General features: G+C 37.5%; 1 protein-coding gene and 1 pseudogene across 1 annotated transcript; one reads left to right on the top strand and one right to left on the bottom strand.

Moving 5' to 3' along the window:
- The first annotated feature begins 2,989 nt into the window (after positions 1 to 2,989).
- LOC130839167 (olfactory receptor 6Y1) lies at positions 2,990 to 3,960 on the top strand. Its single transcript, XM_057713100.1, has one exon. The coding sequence runs from the start codon at positions 2,990 to 2,992 to the stop codon at positions 3,956 to 3,958; it is 969 nt and encodes a 322-aa protein (XP_057569083.1). The 3' UTR covers positions 3,959 to 3,960.
- Positions 3,961 to 12,181: 8,221 nt separating this feature from the next.
- On the bottom strand, positions 12,182 to 25,760 carry LOC130838386 (olfactory receptor 10R2-like; annotated as a pseudogene).
- Positions 25,761 to 26,170: the final 410 nt, after the last annotated feature.

The raw sequence follows: 26,170 nt of genomic DNA, 5'->3' as shown, positions 1-26,170 counted from the left end.
ATGATTATTCTGCCACATCTTTCTCTACCTGTGTCCTACTCTGGAGATTTCTGGGATCCTCAGTTTGGCCAGACCCACCTCCAAAGAGCTGGCATGACAACTTCAAATGTCTCCACTTCTGGAAGTGTTTTGACCATCCAAATTTTCTCCTTTGCCACTCACTTCTAGCCTTAGGCATCTATTTCTCTGCAAATGACAGAACAGTTTCCATCTCAATCCCAGCATGATCACCGTGCTTATAGCCCATTACCTATTTGGAAGGCCATTTACATCCTCCCTGGGAAATCAGAACCAGAGCTTCCTGATCCTCTTCCTTGGAAGGCTCAGTGGGATAAGGCTATTCCTACTGACTGTTTTCAGAATGAAATTATTCCTTAAATACCATGTGTACTGTCCAGTTTTCTGACATTGCTCTTCATTAAATGTCCCAGTTAAACTGGGGTTATCCAAGTTGGATAACCACAAACTTCAGGGGGACTAACAATGAGACAAAAGGAAAAAATGTGAATGGTTTAGTCTAGAGAAAGAAAGACCTGAGGACATGAGGCAGGGGTAATGGATTATTTGGGGTAGAGCGGGATTTGAAGTTAATGGAGCTGACAGCTCTTTTCAAAGAGTGAAAGCTACCCTTGGACAAGCAATAAGACATTCTTTGAAGCCTCAGAAAACAGAAGAAAAACCCACAAATGCGGCAGCAATATGTTCTATTGGATAAAGCTCTGTATCTCTCAATTAGAGGTTTCTTTTTTTTAAAGTATGGCCGTATTTGTAGATATTGTTTTCTGTTCCTGGAGAGAATCAGGCAGAGGTTAGGCAAATACTTTATGCACTGGAAGTTCACAAATTAGCAAGGAGTGAAATCATTTGATCTATCAGGTTCCTTGCAGCTTTAAGATCCTGTGTTTCTGGAGCTGAACATAACCCTCTACTTCTTCAGTAGTGTGTGTGTGTGTGTGTGTGTGTGTGTGTGTGTGTGTGTGTGTAATTAATATAATTGACCATTAATCGTGAAAACTTATGAAATATAACCTTTTGAAGAACATTATGATTGTAAGATTTACACTAACTTTTAGAATTCTGTTAAAATCAGGCTAAGATTTAAGATGAAGTGCCTTAAATTATTGGTCCACAAAAGGAATTAAATTGAATGGAGTAAGATAACCAATTTACCAAGTGCTGAAGTATTATCAATAAATTGCTACTCTGCCACTATATAGCTGTTTGACATTGGGAAAATCACTTAAGCACTCTGGGATTCACTTCTGTTATATGAAAAAAAAAAGTTGAACTAAAATATCAGTGGTTTTAAAATACTATTATTCTATGAGCTAAGTCCACAATGGATAGTTGAGTGTGGGCTTACAAGGAACAGAACTGCTGCTAGCTAATATGTAAACATATTAAAAGGTCCAAAGTGCTAGAATCTTCACCTGGCTCTTGGTTCTTATCCTGGTACTTTGATTCTTCACTCCCTAAACTTTTATTCCTCAGGCAGGGTTTATTTAAAACTATTTTCAGAGGTAGAGTTTAGAGCTACCCTCTTAATGCACCTAGCAGTGTGTCAGTCTTGCAAAGGTACAGTTTAATGCTCAGAAAAAGAAAAAAAATACTTACTCAACCAGGAAGTATTCATACACCTTGCCTTGTTTTTAAGCTCCACTGTTGTATCACCTAGTGAATCCTAGACTAGTGAGCAAGGCCAAGTTTTGCGTCAACTGTGTGTGTGGGGTGGGGGGGGCATATTCCAAAAGAAGACAAAATTATTTGTTGAATTTGTACTGTTATAAATCATTTGCCATTTTGGTTAACTGTGTCTGTTGTTATCTCTAAACATGGATAATTAAGAGTTGACTATCCTGCCTTTCTTTGGGATCCTACAGCTGAGATCTAAGTAGAAAGAGGGAAATGGATGGGGTGGGCAGTAGTTTTATGACTTTTTTGCTCCATGATTGTTTCCTCAGGGGAAAAAACAGCCTTCTCCATTGTTCCACATATTTATGCCACAAAAGCAAGTTTGTTGAGAAGTAGAGGACACGAGTGACTGGCTCTGGAGAAGAGCAGAAGAGGAATCTAGCAGTAGGACTTAGAGAAAGACTGGAAAAGGTAAGGCATTCAGCCTCCAAGAGTTTTCGGAATGATTCTTAGCTCAGCTTAGAAGAAGGCCATAGGCTTTGCTGAATTACTGGTCAGGAATGCAGACTCATCACTAATGGCAAAAGGCATCTTTTACTTCATTTTGGATATTACTTTCAAACAAGTTATAGGTTCTCATATCTCATACCTTTGAAAAGGTCCTAAAATCCCCTCCTCCTTTCTTATTAAAAATGGCTGTTGTCTCCACCATTTACATCTTTGTTAATTTTTTGGCAGGCTATTGGGGGGATTAGTAGTGTGTCCTGAAAAGATAACAGCAAATATCCATAGGAACTTAATATAAAATCTAGAACTCGCTAGATGTTCACAAACTGTGATGTAATATTTACATACACCTTAGAAATAAAAGAACTAATATTCCAAAAGTTATGTAATATGTTCACTTAGTAGGGTGGGACAAAAGTGGGATTTGAATGTACTTTTTTTCACACTTCTAGTCAATCACCCTATATAATGAATTGAATCAAGGAAAACATTACTTTTTAAATTATCCATTCAATTTTGTTCTCTGAGAAGCTAGTGCATACTCATATTGAAAGAGTGATGTTTGGAAAAGTATAAAACAGAGTCAGGAGGTTCTGATTTTACTTCTGTGTGACTTTGTATGAGTTCTTGGCTTCATTTGAAAAAAAATTAAAGCATAAGCTCCCTAAAGTACATTTTGGCTCAAAAGTTTTTATTCTCTAATTATAATTTGGAATGAAGTAAAGATAAAAAGGCCGGAGAGCTTTTATCAGGATGAGTTTGTAGGCAGTGGGCTCTATAAATGTCAATAACCATAGGTTGGTGCTTGGGACATGGAAGGAACTGATTTTGTCTGTACCTACAGCCAGTTATGATCACCAAGGTTCTGGAAGTACATAATCACACAGTGACAACACATTTCATTCTTCTGGGATTTCCAACATGGCCAGGCTTCCAGCTGCTCCTCTTCTTTGTTTTCCTGGCAACTTACCTGCTGACACTTCTAGAGAACTTTCTAATCATCCTCGCCACTCACAGTGATAGACAGTTGCACAAGCCCATGTATTTCTTTCTGAGTGACCTCTCTTTCCTGGAGATGTGGTATGTCACAGTCATCAGCCCCAAGATGCTGGTAGACCTCCTCAGCCATGAAAAGACCATTTCCTTCAAAGGCTGCATGACTCAACTTTACTTCTTTGTGACCTTTGTCTGCACTGAGTACATCCTCCTTGCTGTTATGGCCTTTGACCGCTATGTAGCCATTTGTAATCCACTACGGTATCCAGTTATCATGACCAACCAGCTTTGTGGTGCCCTGGCTGCAGGATGCTGGTGCTGTGGACTCATAACTGCAGCAATTAAGATAGTTTTCATAGCCCGACTCCGCTACTGTGACACGCCTCTTATCAATCACTACTTTTGTGATATCTCCCCACTCCTCAATGTCTCCTGTGAGGACTCCTCACAGGCTGAGCTAGTGGACTTCTTCTTGGCCCTCATGGTCATCGCGGTTCCCCTTTGTGTAGTGGTGGCATCTTACACCACCATTCTCACCACCATCCTCAGGATCCCTTCTGCTCAGGGATGCCAAAAGGTGTTTTCTACATGTGCCTCTCACCTGACAGTTGTCATTCTCTTCTATTCCACGACCCTTTTCACTTATGCCCGCCCTAAGCTTATGTACACCTACAATTCCAACAAAGTGGTGTCTGTGCTTTACACCATCATTGTCCCACTCCTCAACCCTATCATTTACTGTCTGAGAAACCGTGAAATAAAGGCAGCCCTCAAGAAGACCATATTTGCAGAGGCAGTGGCCCCAGGGAAGATGGGTCTGTGATTAAGTAAAGAATGTGTAGAGTCCTTTCATGCCTGAATCAGGAGATGATTTCCACATAGTTCTTCCCACATTCCTGCCTTGGGTTATTTATCAACCTCTAGTACCTTAACACTGATTTTCTGTGTGTATGTGTGTGTGTGTGTGTGTGTGTGTGTGTGAGTGTGCACATGTGCACACACAAACATGGCTAGAGAACCATATCCACAAGAAATAGCTTCTACTTCTAGGTCAGCAGAAAAGTGTTAAATACTTTCCAAAAATTATTTGCAATAAAGACAGATTTTTCTCTCCCACTAAAATATAAACTATGCAAGGAGAGATTTTTTTTTCTGTCTAAAATCTTCTGTACATTCAACGTGTCTGGCACATAATAGGTGCTTCCAAAATATTGGTTGAAAGGATAATTGAATATATACATGTTTGAACACAGAAGATGAAGATAGGAATTTTGAATACATTTTGTGTTTTTTTCATTTTGATTTTTGTTTTTTTGGCTGTACTGTGCTGCTTTCAGGATCTTAGCTCCCTGACCAGGGATTGAACCTGCGCCCTCGTCAGTGAAAACATGGAGTCCTAACCACTGGACCTCCAGAGAATTCCGGTGAATACATTTGATTTTATGGGCCTTCCAGTTCCTCCCTCACCCCCTTCTGATTGTGTCTGTTCTACTTTATCATTTTCACTTATCTTTTCTTTCTTCCCTTATAAATCTCACTCTTTTTGTTTCATCTTTTCTTCTATAGATTTGTGGATTTATTCCCTCTCTTTCTCTGTGTCTCTCTGTCTCACTTTCTCTTTCCCTCCTCACTTTCTCCCATCCTCTATTTTTCCACAGAAGACATTGGCATGTGTTCATCTAAGTGAAGTTACTATCTCATCTTAACTCATTTGTAGATAAAAAAATTCAAAGCCAATGAGTGGCCCAAGATTTGTGAGAAACAAAGTAAAAATTTGGAAACATCCTTGTGTTTTCAAGATTTTAAGCATTAAAAGAACAGCTTTTCTATATTTCATTACCATAGATTTTATTTTATCTCACTTCTATTACAGTTAGCTTTTTCAAAATCAGCTTTGTAAAGTATGATTCCATTAATAAATTTCATCTTTTTCAAGTGTGTTGTTCAATGAATTTTGGAAAAGTATATAATTGTGAAATAACAATAATCACAATATAGAACATTTCCACTATCCTTAAAATTTCCTTGGGTCCTTTTTAATTAAATCTCTTACCCATACCCCTACACCCAGCCACTGGTAACTGATATGCTTTTTATCACTTTAGCTTTGACTTTAATTCATTTAAATGGAATCATATAGTATTGGGCTTCTCTGGTAGCACAGTGGTTAAGAACCCACCTGCCAATGACAGGGGACACAGGTTCTATCCCTGGACCGGGAAATCCCACATGCCATGGAGCAACTAAGCCCATGCGCCAGAACTACTGAAGACTGCATGCCTAGAGCCCATGCTCTGCAACAAGAGAAGCCACCGCAATGAGAAGCTGCACACCACAACCAAGAGTAGCCCCCCACTCACCGCAACTAGAGAAAGCTGGCGAGCAGCAATGAGTACCCAACACAACCAATAAATAAATAAATGAAAAAATAAATAAATTTTTTAAAATAAATAAACAAATAAATGGAATCATACAGTATGTACTCTTCTGTGTCAGCCTACTTCCACTTATCCTAACGCTTTTAAGATTCTTCTATATAATTTTAGATGTGGCACATATATACAATGGAATATTACTCAGCCATAAAAAGAAATGAAATTGAGTTATTTGTAGTGAGGTGGTTGGATCTAAAATCTGTCATACACAGTGAAGTAAGCCAGAAAGAGAAAAACAAATACCATGTGCTAACTCATATATATGGAATCTAAAAAAATGGTACTGATGAACCCAGTGACAGGGCAAGAATAAAGATGCAGATGTAAAGAATGGACTTGAGGACATAGGGTAGGGGGGCGAAGGGAAAGCCAGGACGAAGTGAGAGAATAGCATAGACATATATACACTACCAAATGTAAAATAGATAACTAGTGGGAAAATGTTGCATGACAGGGAGATCAACTCAATAATGGGTGATGAATTAGAGGGCTGGGATAGGAAAGGTGGAAAGGAGTCGCAGAGGGGGGATATAGGGGTATAAGTATAAATACAGCTGATTAACTTTGGTGTACAGTAACAACTGGCACAACAGTGTAAAGCAATTATATTCCAATAAAGAGCTTAAAAATATTCTTAATTTTACATATGTATATATATATATCAGTTGTATGGAATTGCTAAGAGCTATTCCATTACATGAGTAGAGCACAATTTGTTTTTCTAGTCACCAGTCGATGCACATTCAGGCTTTTCTCATTTGGGGCTTTTATTAATAAATCTATGAATGTTTAAGATAAAGTATTTTTTTTTCTTTTTTTGTAAATGTAAACTTTAATTACTCTTCAGGAGTTAAGAGTTGTTATGGTGTTGTTACTGGGTGGTATGTTTCTGCTTAAGTTTATGAAAAAGTTGCCAAATTTTGCAAAGCAGCTGGGTTATTTTACATTCCAATAAGCAATGTATGAGACTTTCAGTTGATTTACGACTTCACCAGTGGTTAGTAACGTTAGACTTCTCATGTGTTTTTTTCCGTATCTCATCGGTTTTATGTTGCATTGCCTTAATGTTGAGTATCTTTTCATTTACTTTCTTAAAATTTATAAAACTTCTTTGTGGGAGTGTCTAATCAAATATTTTACCCAATTTTTAAAATAAATAAATTTATTTATTTATTGGCTGCATTGGCTCTTCATTGCTGCACATGGGCTTTCTCTAGTTGGGTGAGTGGGGGCTACTCTTCATTATGGTGCACAGGCTTCTCATTGCCGTGGCTTCTCTTGCTGCCGAGCACAGGCTCTAGGCACACAGGCTTCAGTAGTTGTGGCACCTGGGCTCAATAGTTGTGGCTTGTGGGCTCTAGAGCACAGGCTCAGCAGTTGTGGTGCACGGGCTTAGCTGCTCTGAGGCATGTGGGATCTTCCCAGATCAGCGCTTAAACCCACGTCCCCTGCATTGGCAGGAGGATTCTTAACCATTGCACCACCAGGGAAGGCCTACCCAATTTTTAAGTTAGAGTTTTTGTCTTATTATATACTAAGCGTTAAGAATTCTTCTCATACTCTGGTACAATTCTTTGTCAGATATATTTCATTAATATGTTCTTCTACAAGATGGCTTGCCTTTTATTTTCTTAAAAAGGGTCTTTCAGAGAGCAGTTTATTTTTCTCACAGCCTTAAAGGCTAGAAGCCTCAGATCAAGATCCCAGCCAACCATTTCCTGTGAGGACTCGTCCTGGCTTGTAGGTAGGCACCTTTCCCTGTGTGCTAGCGGACTGGAGAGAGAGAGCACAGCCACATTTAACCTTAATTATCTGCACAAAGGCCCTGTCTTCAAGTGCAATCACACTGGAGCTTGAAGCTGCAACATATGAATTTTGAGGGAACACAAACATTCAGTCCATAAGAAAGAGTGTGTAGAATTGATATTATTTTCCCCTTAAACATTTGGTAATTTTTGCCAGTGAAATAATCTGGATCTGTTTCTATTGAATGATATTACTTCTGCTTATGGATTCTATTCCTCCTGCATCTTCAAATGTCTAGTATCTTTTAATTAGAAGTCAGAAATTATAAATGTCAGAAATTGTAGACTTTCTGTTTTTTTGCTGATAAATTTTGTTGTACTATTTTAAGTATGATTATATCTTGTTTTGGTCTGATGCTGTTTCATTTAAAATCTGTTAAATAATTTTAAGCCTTCTCTTAAGCTGTTTAAAGTACATCAGAACAACATTTAGACTGATACTGATTTATTCCAACTGCTAAGAAAATACCATTCTGAGGATTCTACCTTATGCTGTGTGCCCTACAAAGTCGACTCTGGCTGCCAGGAACACAAACTCTTCTTTCGTGATCTCTAGGAACAGCGTGGTTTATTGCTTACAGTAGTTTTTTCCCATATTTGATCAGAGGTAGTTTCTTCTCATAATTGTGTGTGTCAGTACTCTGCCAAAAACTTGATGGAATCCCTTTTTTTAGATATGTAGAGTTCTTTCTGTGTGCTTACACCTTTCTAGTTCTCTGTTTTGTAAAAAAGAAAATACCCTTTGTCCTCTCTGAACTCCAATCTCCGTCTTCTTAACTCAGTAAGATCCCCTGCCACTCTTTGGATTCCCCCTCTGCCAAAGATTGTGATAACTAAACTTTTAACTTTAGTACTTAAATTTTTTTTTGCATTTTTATATGAATTTTATTTATTTATTTATTTATTTTTTAATTTTTTTGGGGGGTACACCAGGTTCAATCATCTGTTTTTATACACATATCCCCTAGTACTTAAAATTTTAAAAATAATTTTCTCACTCATTATGATCACAGAGTAGTATCTATTATTTGTGTTCTGTGAAATTATTCACCTTCGACTTAGTTAATACCAAGACATAGCTACTAGAATAATAAACCGACCTAGGTAAATAAGTCAGTCAGAGACTGCTCTTTTCTGGCCTCTCTACCACCAACCTCACTTTCAGCATTTTTTAAACTAAAGGCAGCCTCCTCTAGGGTCTGATATTGGGGTTCACATACTCTGCTCTGCACTCTGGAAACTGCTTACAAGTTATAAAGTGGAAAAATTGTTTCTCTTCTCTCAAGGACCACATTTTATGCTGCCTGCTGTCCAATGCCTGAAAACTGGTGTTTTGCATATTTTTCCAGTGTTTTATTTTTTTAAGGTGGGGATTCCAGTCCAATTCCTATTAATTCATTTTGGGAAGAGCAGAAGTTGTTTTTCAATTAAATTGCACAAATGATATTTTTAATAAATTTATTCATTTATTTATTTATTGGCTGGGTTGGGTCTTCCTTCCTGCTACAGGGGCTTTCTCTTGTTGTAGCAAGTGGGGGCTACTCTTCATTGCGGTGTCTGGGCTTCTCACTGCTGTGGCTTCTCTTGTTGCAGAGCACAGGCTCTAGGTACGCGGGCTTCAGTAGCTGTGGCACATGGGCTCAGTAGTTGTGTCTTGTAGGCTGTAGAGCACAGGCTCAGTAGCTGTGGCACACGGGCTTAGTTGCCCCGCAGCATGTGGGATCTTCCCAGACCAGGGCTTGAACCTGTGTCCCCTGCATTGGCAGGTGGATTCTTAACCACTGCGCCACCAGGGAAGCCCTATATGTGACATTTTAATTTAAAAATGTGTAGGAAAGGAAACTAAAGAAAAACAGAAAGGGCTCATCATTTACTAAATATACAAGGGTGAGTCAAAAATTATCTGCACTTTGGTTATATTAAAACTTCTATAAATTCTACAGCCAGAGTGCGGATAATTTTTGACTCATCCTCGTGTGTGCATGTGCATGTGCGTGTGCTTGTGTGTGTGTAAAACTATTAGCAGCTTTTATTTAATTAAAAAACACTATTCTTCTCTGTGAGAGGAGTTTGGGGAAATACACAGTAGATTCAATATTTTTACAGCAGGAACAATGTTTATTTTATCTTTGTTTCTTCCATCATATAGCAGGTATTCAGTAAACAGTTAAAGAAAGAGTAAATAATTTATAGAATCTGAAAGCCGGCTTTAGCAATTTATGAAATTGATATTAGTAAGTTGATTTCTCCCCACATCTTCACTGTCCAATATTGATACTAAAGCTGTTTTCTCTTACCTAAAAAAACTTCACAAACTGTTACCAAGTCCAAGCTTGTATTGTTCACTATATGACAGGCCAATAAAATTGAGATGAGTTGTTGGGACACGGAATAGCAACTTAATTCAGATTGCCAGCAGACTGAGAAGAAGTGGACTAGTGTCCCAAAGAACCATCTTGCTGGAGTTAGAATTCAGGCTTCTTTTATACTAAAAGGGGAGGGGGAGTTAGAATTCAGGTTTCTTTTATACTGAAAGGGGAGGGGGTAAAGTCCTGGTTCCAGGATGTGTTAATTTATTCCTTCCTGCAGCCATTCACAGGTGGACCTGGTCAGGAGGTTTCCTGTGAACTGAATGGAGGTATTTTAGCTTAACACTCTTTACATGGGAGACAGAGTTCCCAGAGATGGACCATTATGTACAATTTAAGCTTTTAGATAACATCCCCCAGGTGATTAACTTGTAGCAAAAGCAATAGAATACAATGGTTAAAGTGAAAGAAATAGCTCCAATATGGAGTCAGATTTGTTCTTCCTTGTTACAAAACCATAGGGAAGTAAAAATGTCTTTAACTTGGGGCTGAACTGATCAACCCAAATGATCAGTTCCTTTGAGCTCCTCTAGCTTTCTTTAGATCTATATGTTGGAGGGCATCTATGGTCTAGTATAACCAGTCTGAAAGTGTCCAATCTGAAAAAATTTAGATACATTCATATTTTGAATATACTCACATGACTTCAAATCCTCAGTCCCTGTTTTCTAGGATGAAAAAATGAAAACTTAATTGCATGGAGAGGGACTCAGGGAGCACTGATAAGAAAGAGACACAATTCAGATAATTTGAAAAGGAAGAGGCATTTGTGAAAGCTAAAAAGGACTAGTTCTACTGCAACAGGAATAAAGAAAAAATATTAGAATAATTGTGGTACAAGTATGTTTGCAAATGCAGTGACAAGAAAAAGGGGGGATTTCAGTTTGATACCTTCCCTTTTCTCTAAAGTCTGATGCAATGTTATCAGGTAGCATTGTGTTTGGAAGGAGTGACAGAGAGGGCTATGCGAGGAGAGAGTAGCTCATTGTTGTTGTTTTCTTTTAAAATTAATTAATTAATTAATTAATTTTATTGGCTGTGTTGGGTCTTCATTGCTGCACACGGGCTTTCTCTAGTTGCGGTGAATGGGGGCTACTCTTCATTGTGGTGTGCGGGCTTCTCATTGCTGTGGCTTCTCCCATTGCAAAGCACTGGCTCTAGGCACGTGGGCCCCAGTAGTTGCAGCACATGGGCTCAACAGTTGTGGCTCACAGGCTCTAAAATGCAGGTTCAATAGTTGTGGCACACGGGCTTAATTGCTCCGTGGCGTGTGGTATCTTCCTGGGGCAGAGATCAAACCCGTGTCCCCTGCATTGGCAGGCAGATTCCTACCCACTGTGCCACCTAGGAAGTTCCTCATTGTTGTTTTAAGTAGACGTGAGCATATGTGCACATATGTGTAATACCTTCTTCAGAGAACAAAATATTGATAATTGGTGATAATTGATAAAGAACTATACAACTAAACTAAACAAATCAGAATAGGCTTCATAATGATAGGAAGGTGGATATATAATATAAAATCCTTTAGTCTAAAAGACATAGGGATCTGATAGGGGTCAGAGAGGAGCACACATGTGATAGAGCTTATAGGGAAATGATAGGGAAGAAACTTAGGCTGTATTAATATAAAATTGACTTCCAGGACAAGGGAGATGATTATCTCAAGTCATCTGGAGTATTATACACATTTCCTGGTGACTCTTTTGAAGAATGCTATTAACAAAATGGAAAGTACCTTGAGAATAATCCAGAGAAAGATAACTAGGACTTATCAAAGGAGTCATCAGCTAGGTTAAAGGTGTTTTAAGAAAAGCATACATCATTCATCTTCAAATATTTGAATTGCTGCTGTATAAGTGAAATATTAGCTATGCATCTCCAGAGATAATAAATGGGACCAAAAGGAAGAAGCTATATAAAAGTGGAGATTTATAACAGAGGTATTTAACAGTGGTTAAACTAGAGGCTGAAATACTGCATGTGAGATTCTTGCAATGATAGAACAGTTGGAAGTGATAGCCTTGGGTCCTTTCCAACACTAATAGCTCATGGTTATATTAATAATTTTCACCTTGATTTATTCCACTATCTCAATGATTTTTTATGAAGGGTCCTGTTAAGGTTTTTCTAAACCATTGAGAAGCTGTGATGGCTGAACCTTCTATACTGAATTACCATTCACAATATGTTACTTATTCTTCCTAGAAGAGTAAAAACATTCTTATTTAAGTTTTCTGAAAAATAAAAATCCTTCCCTGTTCAAGTTTAAGAGCATTTTAAATATGCCTCTGACTAACAATTACCCCAAGTTTAAAAATGCACTTCACAAAGCCTATCAAAATAACACCACAGAGAAGCTTTCACTATGAGATTTTAAAGTGCTATGTAAATCAAAGACAACAGTATAATCATTTCTATAGTTATTGCTATGTCCTCAGAAAAAAATCTTTTGTAGATGTGAAGTATTCTCATTATAAAGCTTTAGGATAAAATCCTCTTCTGCCGATCACTTTCCAAATGGCCATCTGGACATCTTTGTTCCTGAGGTTATACACCAGGGGGTTCAACAGTGGAGTCACAATTGTGTAGGTCAATGTCACAAGCCTATCTTTGCTGGATAAGTACTTGGATGATGGTCGCAGATAGACAAAGGAGGCACAGCCATAGTGAACGATGACTACAGTAAGATGGGAGGTGCAAGTGGAGAAGGCTTTCCGCTTGCCTTCAGCTGATGGTATCCTCAGGATGGTAAGAACAATGAAGCCATAAGAAATGCAAATTAAAGTCAGAGGGATCATGAATGCTACAATTCCACCAATGAAGATGACCACTTCGTTGATGTAGGCATCAGTACAGGCAAGCCGCATAACTGGTGAGATGTCACAGAAGTAGTGGTTAATCTTGTTGGGGCCACAGAAAGGTAGTTCAAAGACTAAGAGGGAGCCTATCAGTGAGAACAAAAAACCAATCACAGCACAAGTGGCTGCCAGTTGTCCACATACCTGCCAGCTCATGAGGATATAGTACCAAAGTGGATGACAGATGGCAGCATAACGGTCGTAACCCATGACACCCAGTAACATGCAATTAGTGACAGCAAAAACAAGGAAGAAAAACATCTGAGTGGCACAGTTAATAAATGAGATTGTTCTGAGCAGAGATAATAGATTTATGAGCATCTTGGGCAGGATGACAAAGGTGTAGCATGTCTCAGAGATGGAAAGTATCCCTAGGAAGAAGTACATAGGTATGTGGAGGTTGCGATCCAGGTGGATGATAGTGACAATGGTGATGTTTCCACTCCGGATAATCAGATATAGACACAGAAACACAGCAAAGAGGATGAGCTGGATTTCTCCAAGGCTGGAGAATCCCAGCAAAAGGAACTCTGTGACAGAGGAGAAATTAGTTTTGTTGACTTTTTCCCCAAGATTGATCTATAGAGAATAAGAATGAAGACATGTTGTTTACCATGACAAGTGTAGATAGCTCCACTATGGATTGAAGAATGCTAAATAGAAGGGTAAGGACTCATGCTAGTAGGAAATGCCCTATCAATCATGTCAATTTATGGAATTGTTTCCAAAAACTCAGATTACATATTTCTATTGACATTTCTGCATCTCTCATAGTGTTTAACTCTAGGAAATTATTTTCACACTCCCTACTTCAAATAGCAATTAGGGAATGAAAGTGTCTGAAAACTTCCTACATGTCAACTTAACTCTATCATTTATTATTATCTGTGTAATCCTCTGTGCCTCAGCTTTTTCATTTGTAACATAAAGATACTAATAGTACCTCTTTCCCAGTTTTCTTATGAAAATTAAAGCGCTTAGCAGAGCACATGCACATTGTAAACTTCTAGTTAATGTCAGCTTCTGCTACACAGGTTATTTAATTTTCAGGAAGTAGTACTAGTTTTTCTTAAGTTTCCTTTTGGAGATACTTTAAACATATATCTGCTTTAGGTTTTATTTTTTAATCGTGTTATTTTATTTTCAAAAAACCTACTGGACCAACATGCAAACCCAGCTCCTATTTGTGTGTATTTATGGAGACAATAATATTGTGTTGACTTTAGCTCATCCTTTTCCCTAATCAAACAACTTATTTGACCCACTCAATAGAGGGGAGTTGGGTGGGATCTTAGGGCATTTAAGTAGCTCTAGAGAAACACAAATTTCTCACAGTCAGTTTGGTAATTGATCTTACTAACCACCTACCATTTTGTCAAAAATATAGACCTGACTCAGAATTCTGCTGTAATTGCAGCTTCAAACTTCAAAAGGAAATAAATCCAACCCACCAGACTTTACTTCAATATGAACCATTACAACTCTTACATTTTCCCTGGATTTCCAACAGAACTCACCATTGCATAGGACACACCTAGCCTCAAGGAGTTTCAGCTCCTCCAATTTCTCCTTACTAAAGGATGACCAAATCCTTTCTGCTTTAATTCAACTCAAATCAAGTTTGAATTTGTAAAGTAATAAAACATTAAAGCAACCAAATTGTCAAAAAACATAAGGCACAAAAAAGGAATATAAAAAGAAAACTTTTTATCAATTGAAGAGACCAACTGACTCTTGATCCTATATTTTTGAGGTATATTTCTTAACCTACAACATCTTTGAGTGTTTTCACATCAGGTTCCCTCACTTTCAAGAGAAGCAGAAATATCAGTTTCACTTTTCTATCTGAGTGGAGCATAGTGACCAGTAAACTAATGGGTAAATTTGACACGTTCTCTGAATAGAGAAGTTATCGCTTCTATCAATTTATTTAGTCATTAATGTGTTAATTTATTGATAAATTAAATTCATATTTTCATTTACTACATGACTTTTTAAATTATATCTATCTGAGATTAAGTAAAGTACCACTCTTTATTGAAATAATAGTAAATCACCTTGCCTTCTTCAACAAACAGAAAGACTATGTCTTCCCATCTCTCAGCACCTCACCTCTGTGAGTTTGCTCAACTCTTTCCCTTCACCTGGAAAACTTTTATTCACTTTCTATCCAGTCTTGATCACCCAGACAGAAGCTGCAACCTCTGACTACTCTGGTCTCCAGTGATAAGAGTGATATGAACTTTCCCTTCTCTTAAATTATTTAGCAACTTTATATTGTGTATGAAACATATCATGGAAGTACCAGCCTCTACTTTCTCATATACCAGAGTGTAAATGCCTTGGTAGTAGTTTTCTATTTCCAATAACATATGAATACAAATTACTACTTAAGAACTATTTCTTTAATGAACTGTTGACTAAATATTTGATTTTTTTAAAGACGGCATCTGTAACAGGCATTCTGTAAGCTCATGAAAGAGATGGTGGAATTTTAAGCCTTATATGGAGAATCTGGGAACAGAGATTCAGCTCAAAACCTACCAGATCACACTGCAAGGTTACAATTGTGTTACCTACATATTAATGTGTTACACAATCAAGAAATTGTAGACCATTAACCAGACCAAGTTCTCATGAATGCTCCTACCATTGCTATTATTATTACTATTACTATTATTATTATTATTACCATTTGTACTCTGGTTCTTCCAAATACTTTATTACATCACTAGATGGGTAACAAAACAAACCACCAGCATATTCCCTGAGGAATGTAATTTATTTACCTCCTCAGTTCCCATCTATGAGGCTTATGCAGTAGATTATTTGTCCACAGAATGTTAGGACTGTGAGGTCTAAAAACAGCAGAAGGTCTGTAAGGAAAGATAACTTAGTTATATATTCATTTCTTTTATCCCCTCATTACTTATTACACTTTTCTAATATATCACTGTCACCAGAGAAGAGTTTCTTGTGACATTCAAGAATGGCCATTGAATGAACTAAATGTAGAAAATTCATTCTTGATATGGAATTAGCAGTTTCTGTGCCTTCTTTTTCAATCACCCAGGGGAGACTTTTGAAATGAATCAGTCTCTCAGAGATGGCTGATAGAGAGGGAGTCAGTTCCATGGGCTTGGGGACCATATTTCATGTTACTTGTTTGTATCCATCCCTGTGTCTACTACAGTTCATTGGTGGTGCCCCATTTATCACCCCAAAGCCCAGTATTATCCTCCATCTTCTAAATTTATCATATATATTTGTGCCTTGCTTTCCTTACATGTTCTTTTTTAACCATCACTAATAGATGATAGACTAAAGCTCATGGGATAATTAGAACATTTCTAAAATTATCATTGGTGACCGCCACTTCTCTATCACTAAACCCAAACACTAACTTTACTCAATTTTCCACATAAAATAACCCAACAGGGCCTATTTCTCTATGTTCCCTAGCAGAAAGCTATTAGAAGTCAGTGAAATGTAGAAATCTAATCAAATAGGACTCAAAAATTAATAGTACTGCAATCATTTCTATTTTGAAATAACTCCATTCTATTTCTTTCAACTACTGACATCTCAATACCCCCAAACTGTGTATTCTTACCTCCTCTGCTGAGAATTCTGAGAAGTATCCCCTAAAGCATCCCTGAAGAAATTTTCTTTTGTCTCTTATTAGTTGTGGCCCCAACATGCTGGTTTATAGTTATACTTTCCAAAACTCTAGGGAGCCATTATTGCAACATTATTTTTGGCACAGTTCCAATCCTTTCAATTAGTAAAGAGGATGCAGAAAAGAACATGGATCCTAAATCTCCCAGTGTCCAATAAGATAAAAATGTAACAGAAGGAAACTGACATTGTCAATTAGTTGGCAATTAGTCCCAGGTTGCCTGGTAGCTCATTAGAAGCTGAAGGCTGTTGCAAATTAAGAAAAAGAGAAGTAAATATAGAAAATCCATATTACAAGAGGTAACACACAGCTGTATTTTGTAAGATTGTTAGGTGAGGGAGAAACCCTTTTCTTCCTTGGACTTCACCAGGGCAAATAAAGCCTGCTATCATTGCAAAAGAAGAAGAAAACTTCTCCTTTTTAGTATGGGTTCATCTGAATTCTACAAATTCAGTTTCTGCACCAAGGAGAGGGGCATAAGAGCACAGTGTGAGGGATGAGGAAGTGTGATATCTTAGCTAGAAAAACTGAGACCTTGAAAAACAGTGGCAAAGAACAGGTTTGAGAACTGAAGGAAAGGTGTGGACTATTTAGGTGCAGGTCACATAGATGGTACTCTGCTTCTTCTGAGCTTCATGGAGATGAAAATATCTCCAATTAAGGGTTGGCCTCAAGGGTAGGGAATAGGATGAAAAAATATTGAGTGGCATCCTAGGAGGTTTGGCTAGTCCCCTAATTATTCTCATTCTTTCCTTCAGTTCTCTATTGGACTGACCCGAGACAGATGAGAGCGTTTGTGGGGTTGAAGGAAAAAGAGTTAAGTGCCTATTACACATTTGTGTGCCACTGTTTTACATATCCTGTATTTGAAATGACGTCAAAGTCAAGCTCTCTGTTGCTGGACTCAGTCAATAAAATTTCTAAACCTTTAAATTTTCTAGAAATGTTTATTCTTCCTCTTCTGTGAGATAATGAAGAAAAATTCACCCTCTCTACCCTCCCTCATGAGTCATGACTGACTCACAAGGGGAGGTTCAGAGAGGATTGCAGGCACTTAGCATCAAGTCTTCTCACACTTGACTCTTTGCAGATCCTGTCAGTGGCTCCCAGCAGAGATGTACCTGTGGGGTAGTCCCCAGAAGTCCTCAGAGCAGCAGAAACTCCCAACTGAGATGATTACTGACTCAATGTCTTTTTATTTCCAGTTATGCCATTTTCAGAGGCTACCAACAGAGATCTGACAGCAGCTACTGCTGCTTCCAGCAATTTTCAAATGTGCACAACAGTCCCTCCTAATAACTGCTGAATTCCTGGGTTTCTTGGACACCTGGTCCGCTCAGTGCATCTTCCAGAATAAACAATTCTGCACAGGGTGCTGGCCAAGTCCTCAGCCGTGGTGCTGCATAACGCTTTAAAGAAACCTGTTCAAAGACCCCTAAGGTATCAGAGCAGAAGTAAATCTAAAAAATACTGCAGTTAGTTACCTTTCTAGAATCACTTTTTTTTTTTACAGTAGAAAGAAAGTTGTTTATTAATCATCCTGGCAGTGTCTAAACCATGTAAATAACTTAACCATTTTGGATGGGCTGTACATTGTTTTAAACATACATCAAAGATGCTAAGATATGCCCTTTGAAGGGTGGAAGAAAGAATATGGCTAATGAAAATGTTTCTTCTTCCTTAGAAAAGAGAGGAAGTAGAAATAAAGAACAGCAGAATACAGGCCACATCCTCACCCCAGGTTGTAATATGTATAGTTTTGGAAAGTTGTGACCTAAGAATTTTTCCCAAATTGTCTGTCTTTAAAGGGAAAATTTCCTCAGATTTAAAAGGGCCTCCCTTAAAAAAATTACTTGAGTGTGCACAATACTTAACAGAGAAATGAAGTCATAGCAGGAATTCTAGAATGAAGAATTCAAGTTATAAAAAGACTTGAAGGTCATACCTTTCTGTTTAGCCTATAAATTCAAGATCCATTTGAATTATGTTGATACACTGTCAGGTAGATATTAGAATCACTTCTTGACATAACTGTGGACTTAGAATAACCTCCATAATTGTATGAGCCAATCCCTGTGAATAGAATGTACGTGAACACATTCTATTGATTTTGTTTCTCTGGAGAATCCAGACCAAGAAACAAGCCATACTCTGCACATAAAAGATAGATGGAAATGGAAAGTGTAAAGAAGAAAGCTTAAAAAATATAAAGACTGTGGCGTGTTAGTCAGTAGCTTTGATTTTCATGTGAATGAAGCACAATACAATCCACCATAAGGAAAGGGAATCTATTAGCTTAAATCACGGGGAAGTTCAAGACAAATCTGATCAGATATGGCTCAATTCATAGACTTGCATTACAATATTATGCTGAGCCTTGACTCAGAGGTCAACCTCTGGAAAACATCCTCATCTATAATTTACTTTTCCTCTTTAACATATATTACAATTTTATGTGCATTTATGATTGTATTTTCTCATTTACATCTCTATTTTCCATCTACATGGGAAATTTTTTCCTGTTTTGCTAAATTTTTTTAGCCCTATCTCTAAGATATTGCCTGATACTTAGTAAGGATTCAGTAAATATTGGTTGGATAAATGAATCGTTTTTCTCTTTCTGTCACTTGACTTTGCTTTCCCACTTTGTGCTAGATTTCTTTTGCAATAAGCTGGCTTTATCCAAATAACAGGGGAAAAATTGAAGATGGAAGTCTTAAAACTCCACTCTTAGCCATGCAATTCAAATGGTTTTCAGTGTCACACAGCTAAATATCAAATTTAATCAAAATTCTTTCTAGATAGATGTTGGAGCAATGTGTGATTCACAGGACTTCACCCAACATATGGCAAGGGATGGAGGAGGTAGGGCTTGTCCCTTGACTAATATACTTGAAATTGTTCCAGCATAATTTATGTCTATTGTACTGCAAAAAGTGAAAAAAAATCCAACTTATATTAGACTCACTAGATAAAAAGGAATCCAATTCATCGCTCCCATATCTGAACAAACATCAGAACATCAAATGTGGAGTTGCAGGCAAATTGTGAATAATAGACTATGACATCACCACAGGCTCAATTTGTCTGTTTTCTTAGCTCTCCTTTCTCCTCTATTTCAGTTTCATACTTTCTCAGTTTTCCCCTTGGCAGTAAAATGGAAGCCAAAGTTGAGGTCATCTTTCTTTTATCTTGTTTATATAGAGAAGCAAAATAATGAAAACCTGAGTGTGGAGAGTATACTATTGGAGCTAGACTCAGTTTCTGCTCCCTACTTTTGTGAGTGAGAAGACTGTAAAAATGTCACAGCAGCAGCAGTAGCGGCAGCATTTCTTTGACCTGTAGGTTTCAGCTTTGGTCAAGTTCTGTTAAATCAATAATTTCAGTGACAGATTCTTATTTCTTTCAAATTTTCCAATAATTTGTAGGCACATAATTTCTCTAATTAAATTTTCTTCTTGACATGTATATAATTTTATAGTTCCTGCATTAATTTTCAACTGAATCAGTGACTCAGTAGTAATTAAAATATGTAAATTGCATACAATATATTTTTTTTAATTTTGGGGTTGTAACTTTCATAAAAGTAAAGGCAAGTAGGAATTTTGCTTCTGGTCTGAATGAGTTAAGTACTTGGTGTGTCAAACCTCTTGAAGATGACAGCTACAAACTCTGAGAAAAAACACAAAGAGCAGCTGCTTGAAGACACTGGACATAGGATAAAAGCAGACAGATCTAAAATGCTTCCAACACTTGGAAGAAGGTAAATACACAGGATGATTTCTCTTTGATAGAGTTTTAGTTTAAATGAAGACCACAGTCAGCATTGTTTGTGAAAAGGTTAAGATTCAAAATGAAAACCAACAGACTTTATGGTATGAAGAACCAGAAGTTACAGTCTGGGGTAACTAGAACTGCTGGAAGATGAGGAGAGAATCCTGGAAGGAGAGAACCAGAGAGATAACTTCAAAACCTCTGTATATATTTTGTCCAAATTTCTGGTTAATTCCTGAAGCACATATGAGTGAGAAAGACTCAAAGCAGTCCAGAAGTATAAAAGAGTTAAACAAAGATTTGAACTACCACCCAAATGAAATTTTTTTCAATTTTGTTCTGACCAAGTTATTTACTTTCTAAAACTAAAAAGACCAACAATTGTCAGCTCAATAGAACAGAGTCTCTGCAACACAATATTCACCAAATGATAGTTTAAATCCAAAATAATTTCACATAAAGAGAGCCAGGAATACATGGCCATTCTCAAGAAATAAGGCGGTCAGTGTAGACCTAATGATGTCTAATTCAATTTTGAAATTAGTAGATTAGGATTTTAAAACATCTATGATAACTATCTCCCATGAAGGAAAGAAAATGTGCTTTCTTATAAGCATATAAGAAATCTTAGAAGAGAAATAGAAACCACAAAAAAAAAAATGATAGAACTGAAATACTTTATCTGGAAAAAAACTTCCTTGGATGAGATTAGCAGAAGAATGGAGACAGAATAAAGAAACAGTGAATATGAAGACTAATCAAAGGAAAGAATCCAATGTGAAGAAGATGGGAAAACAATGAAAAAAATGCAAACAACAATACCAAAGTTCAATAAACCTAAAGCTGGTTCTTAAACAAGATAAATGAAATTGATAAACCATTAGCCAGACTCAAGCAAAAAAGGAAGAAGATGCAATTCAACAGAATTAGAAATGAAAAAGGAGAAGTAACAACTGACACCACAGAAATACAAAAGATCATGTGAGACTACTACAAGCTTCTATATGCCAATAAGTTGGATAATCTGGAAGAAATGGATAAATTCTTAGAAAAGTACAGTCTTCCAAGACTGAACCAGAAGTAAATAGAACATATGAACAGACCAATCACAAGCATGGAATTTGAGACTGTGATTAAAAATCTCCCAGCAAACAAAAGCCCAGGGCCACATGGCTTCACAGGCAAATTCTATCAAACATTTAGAGGTGAGCTAACACCTATCCTTCTCAAACTCTTCCAAAATATAGCAGAAGGAGGAACACTCCCAAACTCATTCTATGAGGCCACCATCAACCTGATACTAAAACCAGGCAAAGATGTCACAAAAAAAGAAAATTACAGACCAATATCACTGATGAATATAGATGCAACAATCCTCAACAAAATACTAGCTAACAGAAGTCAACAGCATATTAAAAAGATCATACACCATGACCAAGTGGGGTTTATCCTAGGAATGGAAGTACTCTTCAATATATGCAAAGCAATCAATGTGATACACCATATTAAAAAATTGAAGGATAAAAATCAAATGATAATCTCAATAGATGCAGGAAAAGCTCTTCACAAAATTCAACATTGCTTTATGATAAAAACTCTCCAGAAAGTGGGCATAGAAGGAAATTACCTCAACATAATAAAAGCCATATATGACAAACCCACAGCCAACATCATTCTAAATGGTGAAAAACTGAAAGCATTCCCTCTAAGAACAGGAAAAAGGGTGCCCACTTTCTCCACTATTATTCAGCATAGTTCTGAAAGTTTTAGCCACAGCAATCAGAGAAGAAAACAGAATAAAAGGAATCCAAATTGGAAAAGAAGAAGTAAAATTGTCACTCTTTGCAGATGACATGCTGTTATACATAGAAAACCCTAAAGATCCCACCAGAAGACTGCTATCACTAATCGATGAATTTAGTAAAGAAGCAGGATACAAAATTAATGCACAGAAACCTATTGCATTCCTATACATTAACAACAAAAGAGTAGAAAGAAATTAAGGAAACACTCCCATGTACCACTGCAACAAAAAGAATAAAATACCTAGGAATAAACCTGCCTAAGGAGGCAAAAGACCTGCATGCAGAAAACTATATGACACTGATGAAAGAAATCAAAGACAATACAAAAAGATAGAGGGACATACCATGTTCTTGGATTGGAAGAATCAACATTGTGAAAATGACTATACTACCCAAAGCAATTTACAGATTCAACATAATCCCTGTCAAATTACCAGTGGCATTTTTCACAGAACTAGAGCAAGAAATTTTACAATTGTATGGAAATGCAAATGACCTCGAATAGCCAAAGTAATCTTGAGAAGGAAAGATGGAGCTGGAGGAATCAGGATCCCTGACTTCAAACTATACTACAAGGCCATAGTGATCAAGACAGTATGGTACTGGCACAAAAGCAAAAATATAGATCAATAAAACATAATAGAGAGCCCAGAGATAAACCCCCACATATATGGGCACCTTATCTTTGACAAAGGAGGCAAGAATATGCAATGGAAAAAAGACAGCCTCTTCAATAAGTGGTGCTGGGAAAATTGGACAGCAACAGGTAAAAGAATGAAATTAGAACACTTCCTAACACCATTCACAAAAATGAACTCAAAATGGATTAAAGATCTAAATGTAAGGCCAGATACTATACAACTCTTAGAAGAACACATAGGCAGAACACTCTATGACATAAACCAAAACAAGATGCTTTTTGACAAACCTCCTAGAATAACAGAAACAAAATAAAAAATAAAAAAATAGGACCTAATGAGACTTGAAACCTTTTGCACAGCAAAAGAAATCATAAACAAGACAAGAAGACAGCCCTCAGAATTGGAGAAGATATTTACCAATGAAGCAACAGAAGAAAGATTAATCTCCAAAATATACAAGCAGCTCATGCAGCTCAATATCAAAAAAGCAAATAAACCAATCCAAAAATGGGCAGAAGACATAAACAGACCGTTCTTCAAAGAAGACATGCAGGTGGCTAACAAACACATGAAAAGATGCTCAACATCACTAATCATTAGAGGAATGCAAGTCAAAGCCACAATGAGGTATCACCTCACACCAGTCAGAATGGCCATCATCAAAAAATCTAGAAACAATAAATGCTGGAGAGGTTGCGGAGAAAAGGGAACCTTCCCGCACTGTTGCTGGGAATGTAAATTGGTACAGTCACTATGGAAAACAGTATAGAGGTTCTTTAAAAACTAAAAATGGAACTACCATATGACCCAGCAATCCCACTACTGGGCATATACCCAGAGAAAAGCATAATTCCAAAAGAAACATGTACCACAATGTTCATTGCAGCACTGTTTACAATAGCCAGGACACAGAAGCAACCTAAATGCCCATCAACAGATGAATAGATAAAGAAGATGTGGCACATATATACAATGGAATATTACTCAGCAGTAAACAGCAGTGAAGTTGAGTTATTTGTAGTGAGGTGGATGGGCCTAGAGTCTGTCATACAGAGTGAAGTAAGCCAGAAAGAGAAAAACAAATACCATATGCTAACTCATATATATGGAATCTTAAAAAATGATACCCATGAACCCAGTGACAGAGCAAGAATAAAGATGCAGATGTAAAGAACAGACTTAAGGACACTGGGGTGTGGGGGGTTGGCTAAGGGGAAGCTGGGACGAAGTGAGAGAATAGCATTGACATATATACACCACCAAAATGTAAAATAGATAGTTGGTGGGAAATTCCTGCATAATATAGGGAGATAAACCCGATGATTGGTGGTGACTTAGAGGGGTGGGATAGGAGGGTGGGAAGGAGTCACGGGAGGGAGGGGTTATGGGGATATATGTATAAATACAGCTGATTCACATTTTTGTACAACAAAAACAACAAAAATACCACTTCAGGATTATATTTCCACTAAAGATGTTTTTCAAGATTAAAAGCAAGATAACGACAGCCTTATACAGTTTAAAATAAGAGAATTTTTTGTCAACAGATCCTCAGTACCTGAAATGCTGCAGGAAATTTTTTTTTTAGCCCTTTATTGTAGTATAATTGCTTTACATTGTGACAGTTTCTGCTATACAACAAAATGAATCAGCTGTATTTACACATGTATCCCCATATCCCCTCCCTCTTGCAACTCCTTCCCACACTCCCTAACCCACCCCTCTAAGTCATTACCAGTCATCGAGTTGATCTCCCTGTGTTATGCAAAAGCTTCCCATGAGCTATCTATTTTACATTTGGTAGTGTGTATATGTCAAGGCTACTCTCCCATTTCATTCCAACTTCCCCTTTCCCCACTGCCCCCCCATCATGTCCTCAAGTCCCTTCTCTACATCTGCACCTTTATTCTTGCCCTGCCACTGAGTTCAAAAAAGGGGAAGTTATACTAGACAGAAATGCAAATAGTTAGGTGTCAAAAAGTGAAAATTTTCATTTTTCTTCTTAGTTAGGCTTCCTGAGTAAAGAAAACTGAGATCTAGATTAAAGGAAACTTTTGAAACCTAAAATATACCAAAGAATTAATGAGAGATTTATCTTCCCATAATTATGTGTTTACATTTCAGTGGAGGGAGTTAACAACTATTCAACTCCTACATAAGCTCCAGATTTCTAATTTCAGGACTTCTATTACATAGTGCAGACGCTCATATATGTAGGATGATGACTGGCCCTCACAATCTCAGAAGGATTAGGTCAATAGAAAATTATTCAGTTATTGCTGTGAATAATAATAATAATCTATCCTTGCTCCAAAGCCTCACCTTTACATTAAGAACACTGTGAACAAACATAGATATCAAAAACTATCAAGAAGAAATGATGAGCGTTAAAATCATAAATATTTGAGTAAACATAAAAGCCTATTTTTTCTTTTTCTTTTTTTAATTAATTAATTAATTAATTTAATTGGCTGTGTTGGGTCTTCGTTGCTGCACATGGGCTTTCTCTAGTTGTGGCAAGCAGGGGCTACTCTTCATTGTGATGCGCGGGCTTCTCATGGCAGTGGCCTCTCTTGTTGCAGAGCACAGGCTCTAGGCACATGGGCTTCAGTAGTTGCAGCACATGGGCTCAATAGTTGTGGCTCATGGGCTCTAGAGTGCAGGCTCGATAGTTGTGGCACGGGCTTAGTTGCTCCACAGCATGTGGTACCTTCCTGGGGCAGGGATCAAACCTGTGTCCTCTGCATTGGCAGGTGGATTCTTACCCACTGTGCCACCTAGGAAGTCCCTATTTTTTCTTAATGTCTTTAGACTCTGTATGAATAAAGCAAAAAGTATTACATTTTCTTATGGGTTTTTAATGTATAGAGGTGTAATACACTTTAGAATAAAGTATAGAATAGCATAAATGGATCTATGTAATTCCAAAGCTCTTACATTTCAGGTAGAGTCATACAATATTAACTCTAAGTAGACTGTGTGAGGAGGAATGTAATTGCATTTCAGTTCTAAACTTTCTCTTAATTGCTCTACCTGTGATCCTGGAATATTTCTCCCTTGCCGGCTGACACTATACTGAGCTTTGTCAGTAGAAAGTGATAAAGGGATTCCAGAGAAGACAATTCTCTACCAGGTTCTGGTGTCCTTACCTCTGGCTGTAGGCTAGCAGCATGTAGGACACCCAGTGGCACTCCCTTTCAGTTTCAGCAGTACCATCCCCACAGGCATTTTCCCAGAGATTTCCATGCTGAGGCATCTTCACATGGATGGCTTCCTCCAGGACCCCAGAGAGTGGCTTCCCAGCAAGTTCTGAGGTATATCACCCTCTCAGAGATGGCTTCTGCCAGGAACGGATAGGGAATTACATCAGGACTTATTTATAAAGTTACATTTAAATAGACAGTTTGGTATTTGTATAAATGTAGACAAATAGATCAAAATATAGTGTCCAGAAATAGATCCGCATTGATATAGTCAATTAATTTTCTATGAGGCTGGCAAGGCAATTGAATGGTAAAAGTGATACGGACAGAGTAAAGAGGCAAAGTAGGAACAAGGAAACTCCCCTGCCTGATGTGGAGGAGGAGCTAATGATGGAAGTTTGACATCTATTAAAGAAGGTGGTCCTCTTTCCTTCCAGAATTTTCCTTTGGTTATAAAAATGTA

This window comes from Hippopotamus amphibius, chromosome 1 (assembly GCF_030028045.1).
Source record: "Hippopotamus amphibius kiboko isolate mHipAmp2 chromosome 1, mHipAmp2.hap2, whole genome shotgun sequence".
Classification (NCBI taxonomy): Eukaryota; Metazoa; Chordata; class Mammalia; order Artiodactyla; family Hippopotamidae; genus Hippopotamus; species Hippopotamus amphibius.
Note: the sequence above shows the minus strand (reverse complement) of the source record. Positions and strands in the feature narration are given on the sequence as shown.

Excerpts from the sequence above, each read along its gene's own strand:
- LOC130839167 (XM_057713100.1), top strand. The coding sequence starts at position 2,990 with ATGATCACCAAGGTTCTGGAAGTACATAATCACACAGTGACAACACAT.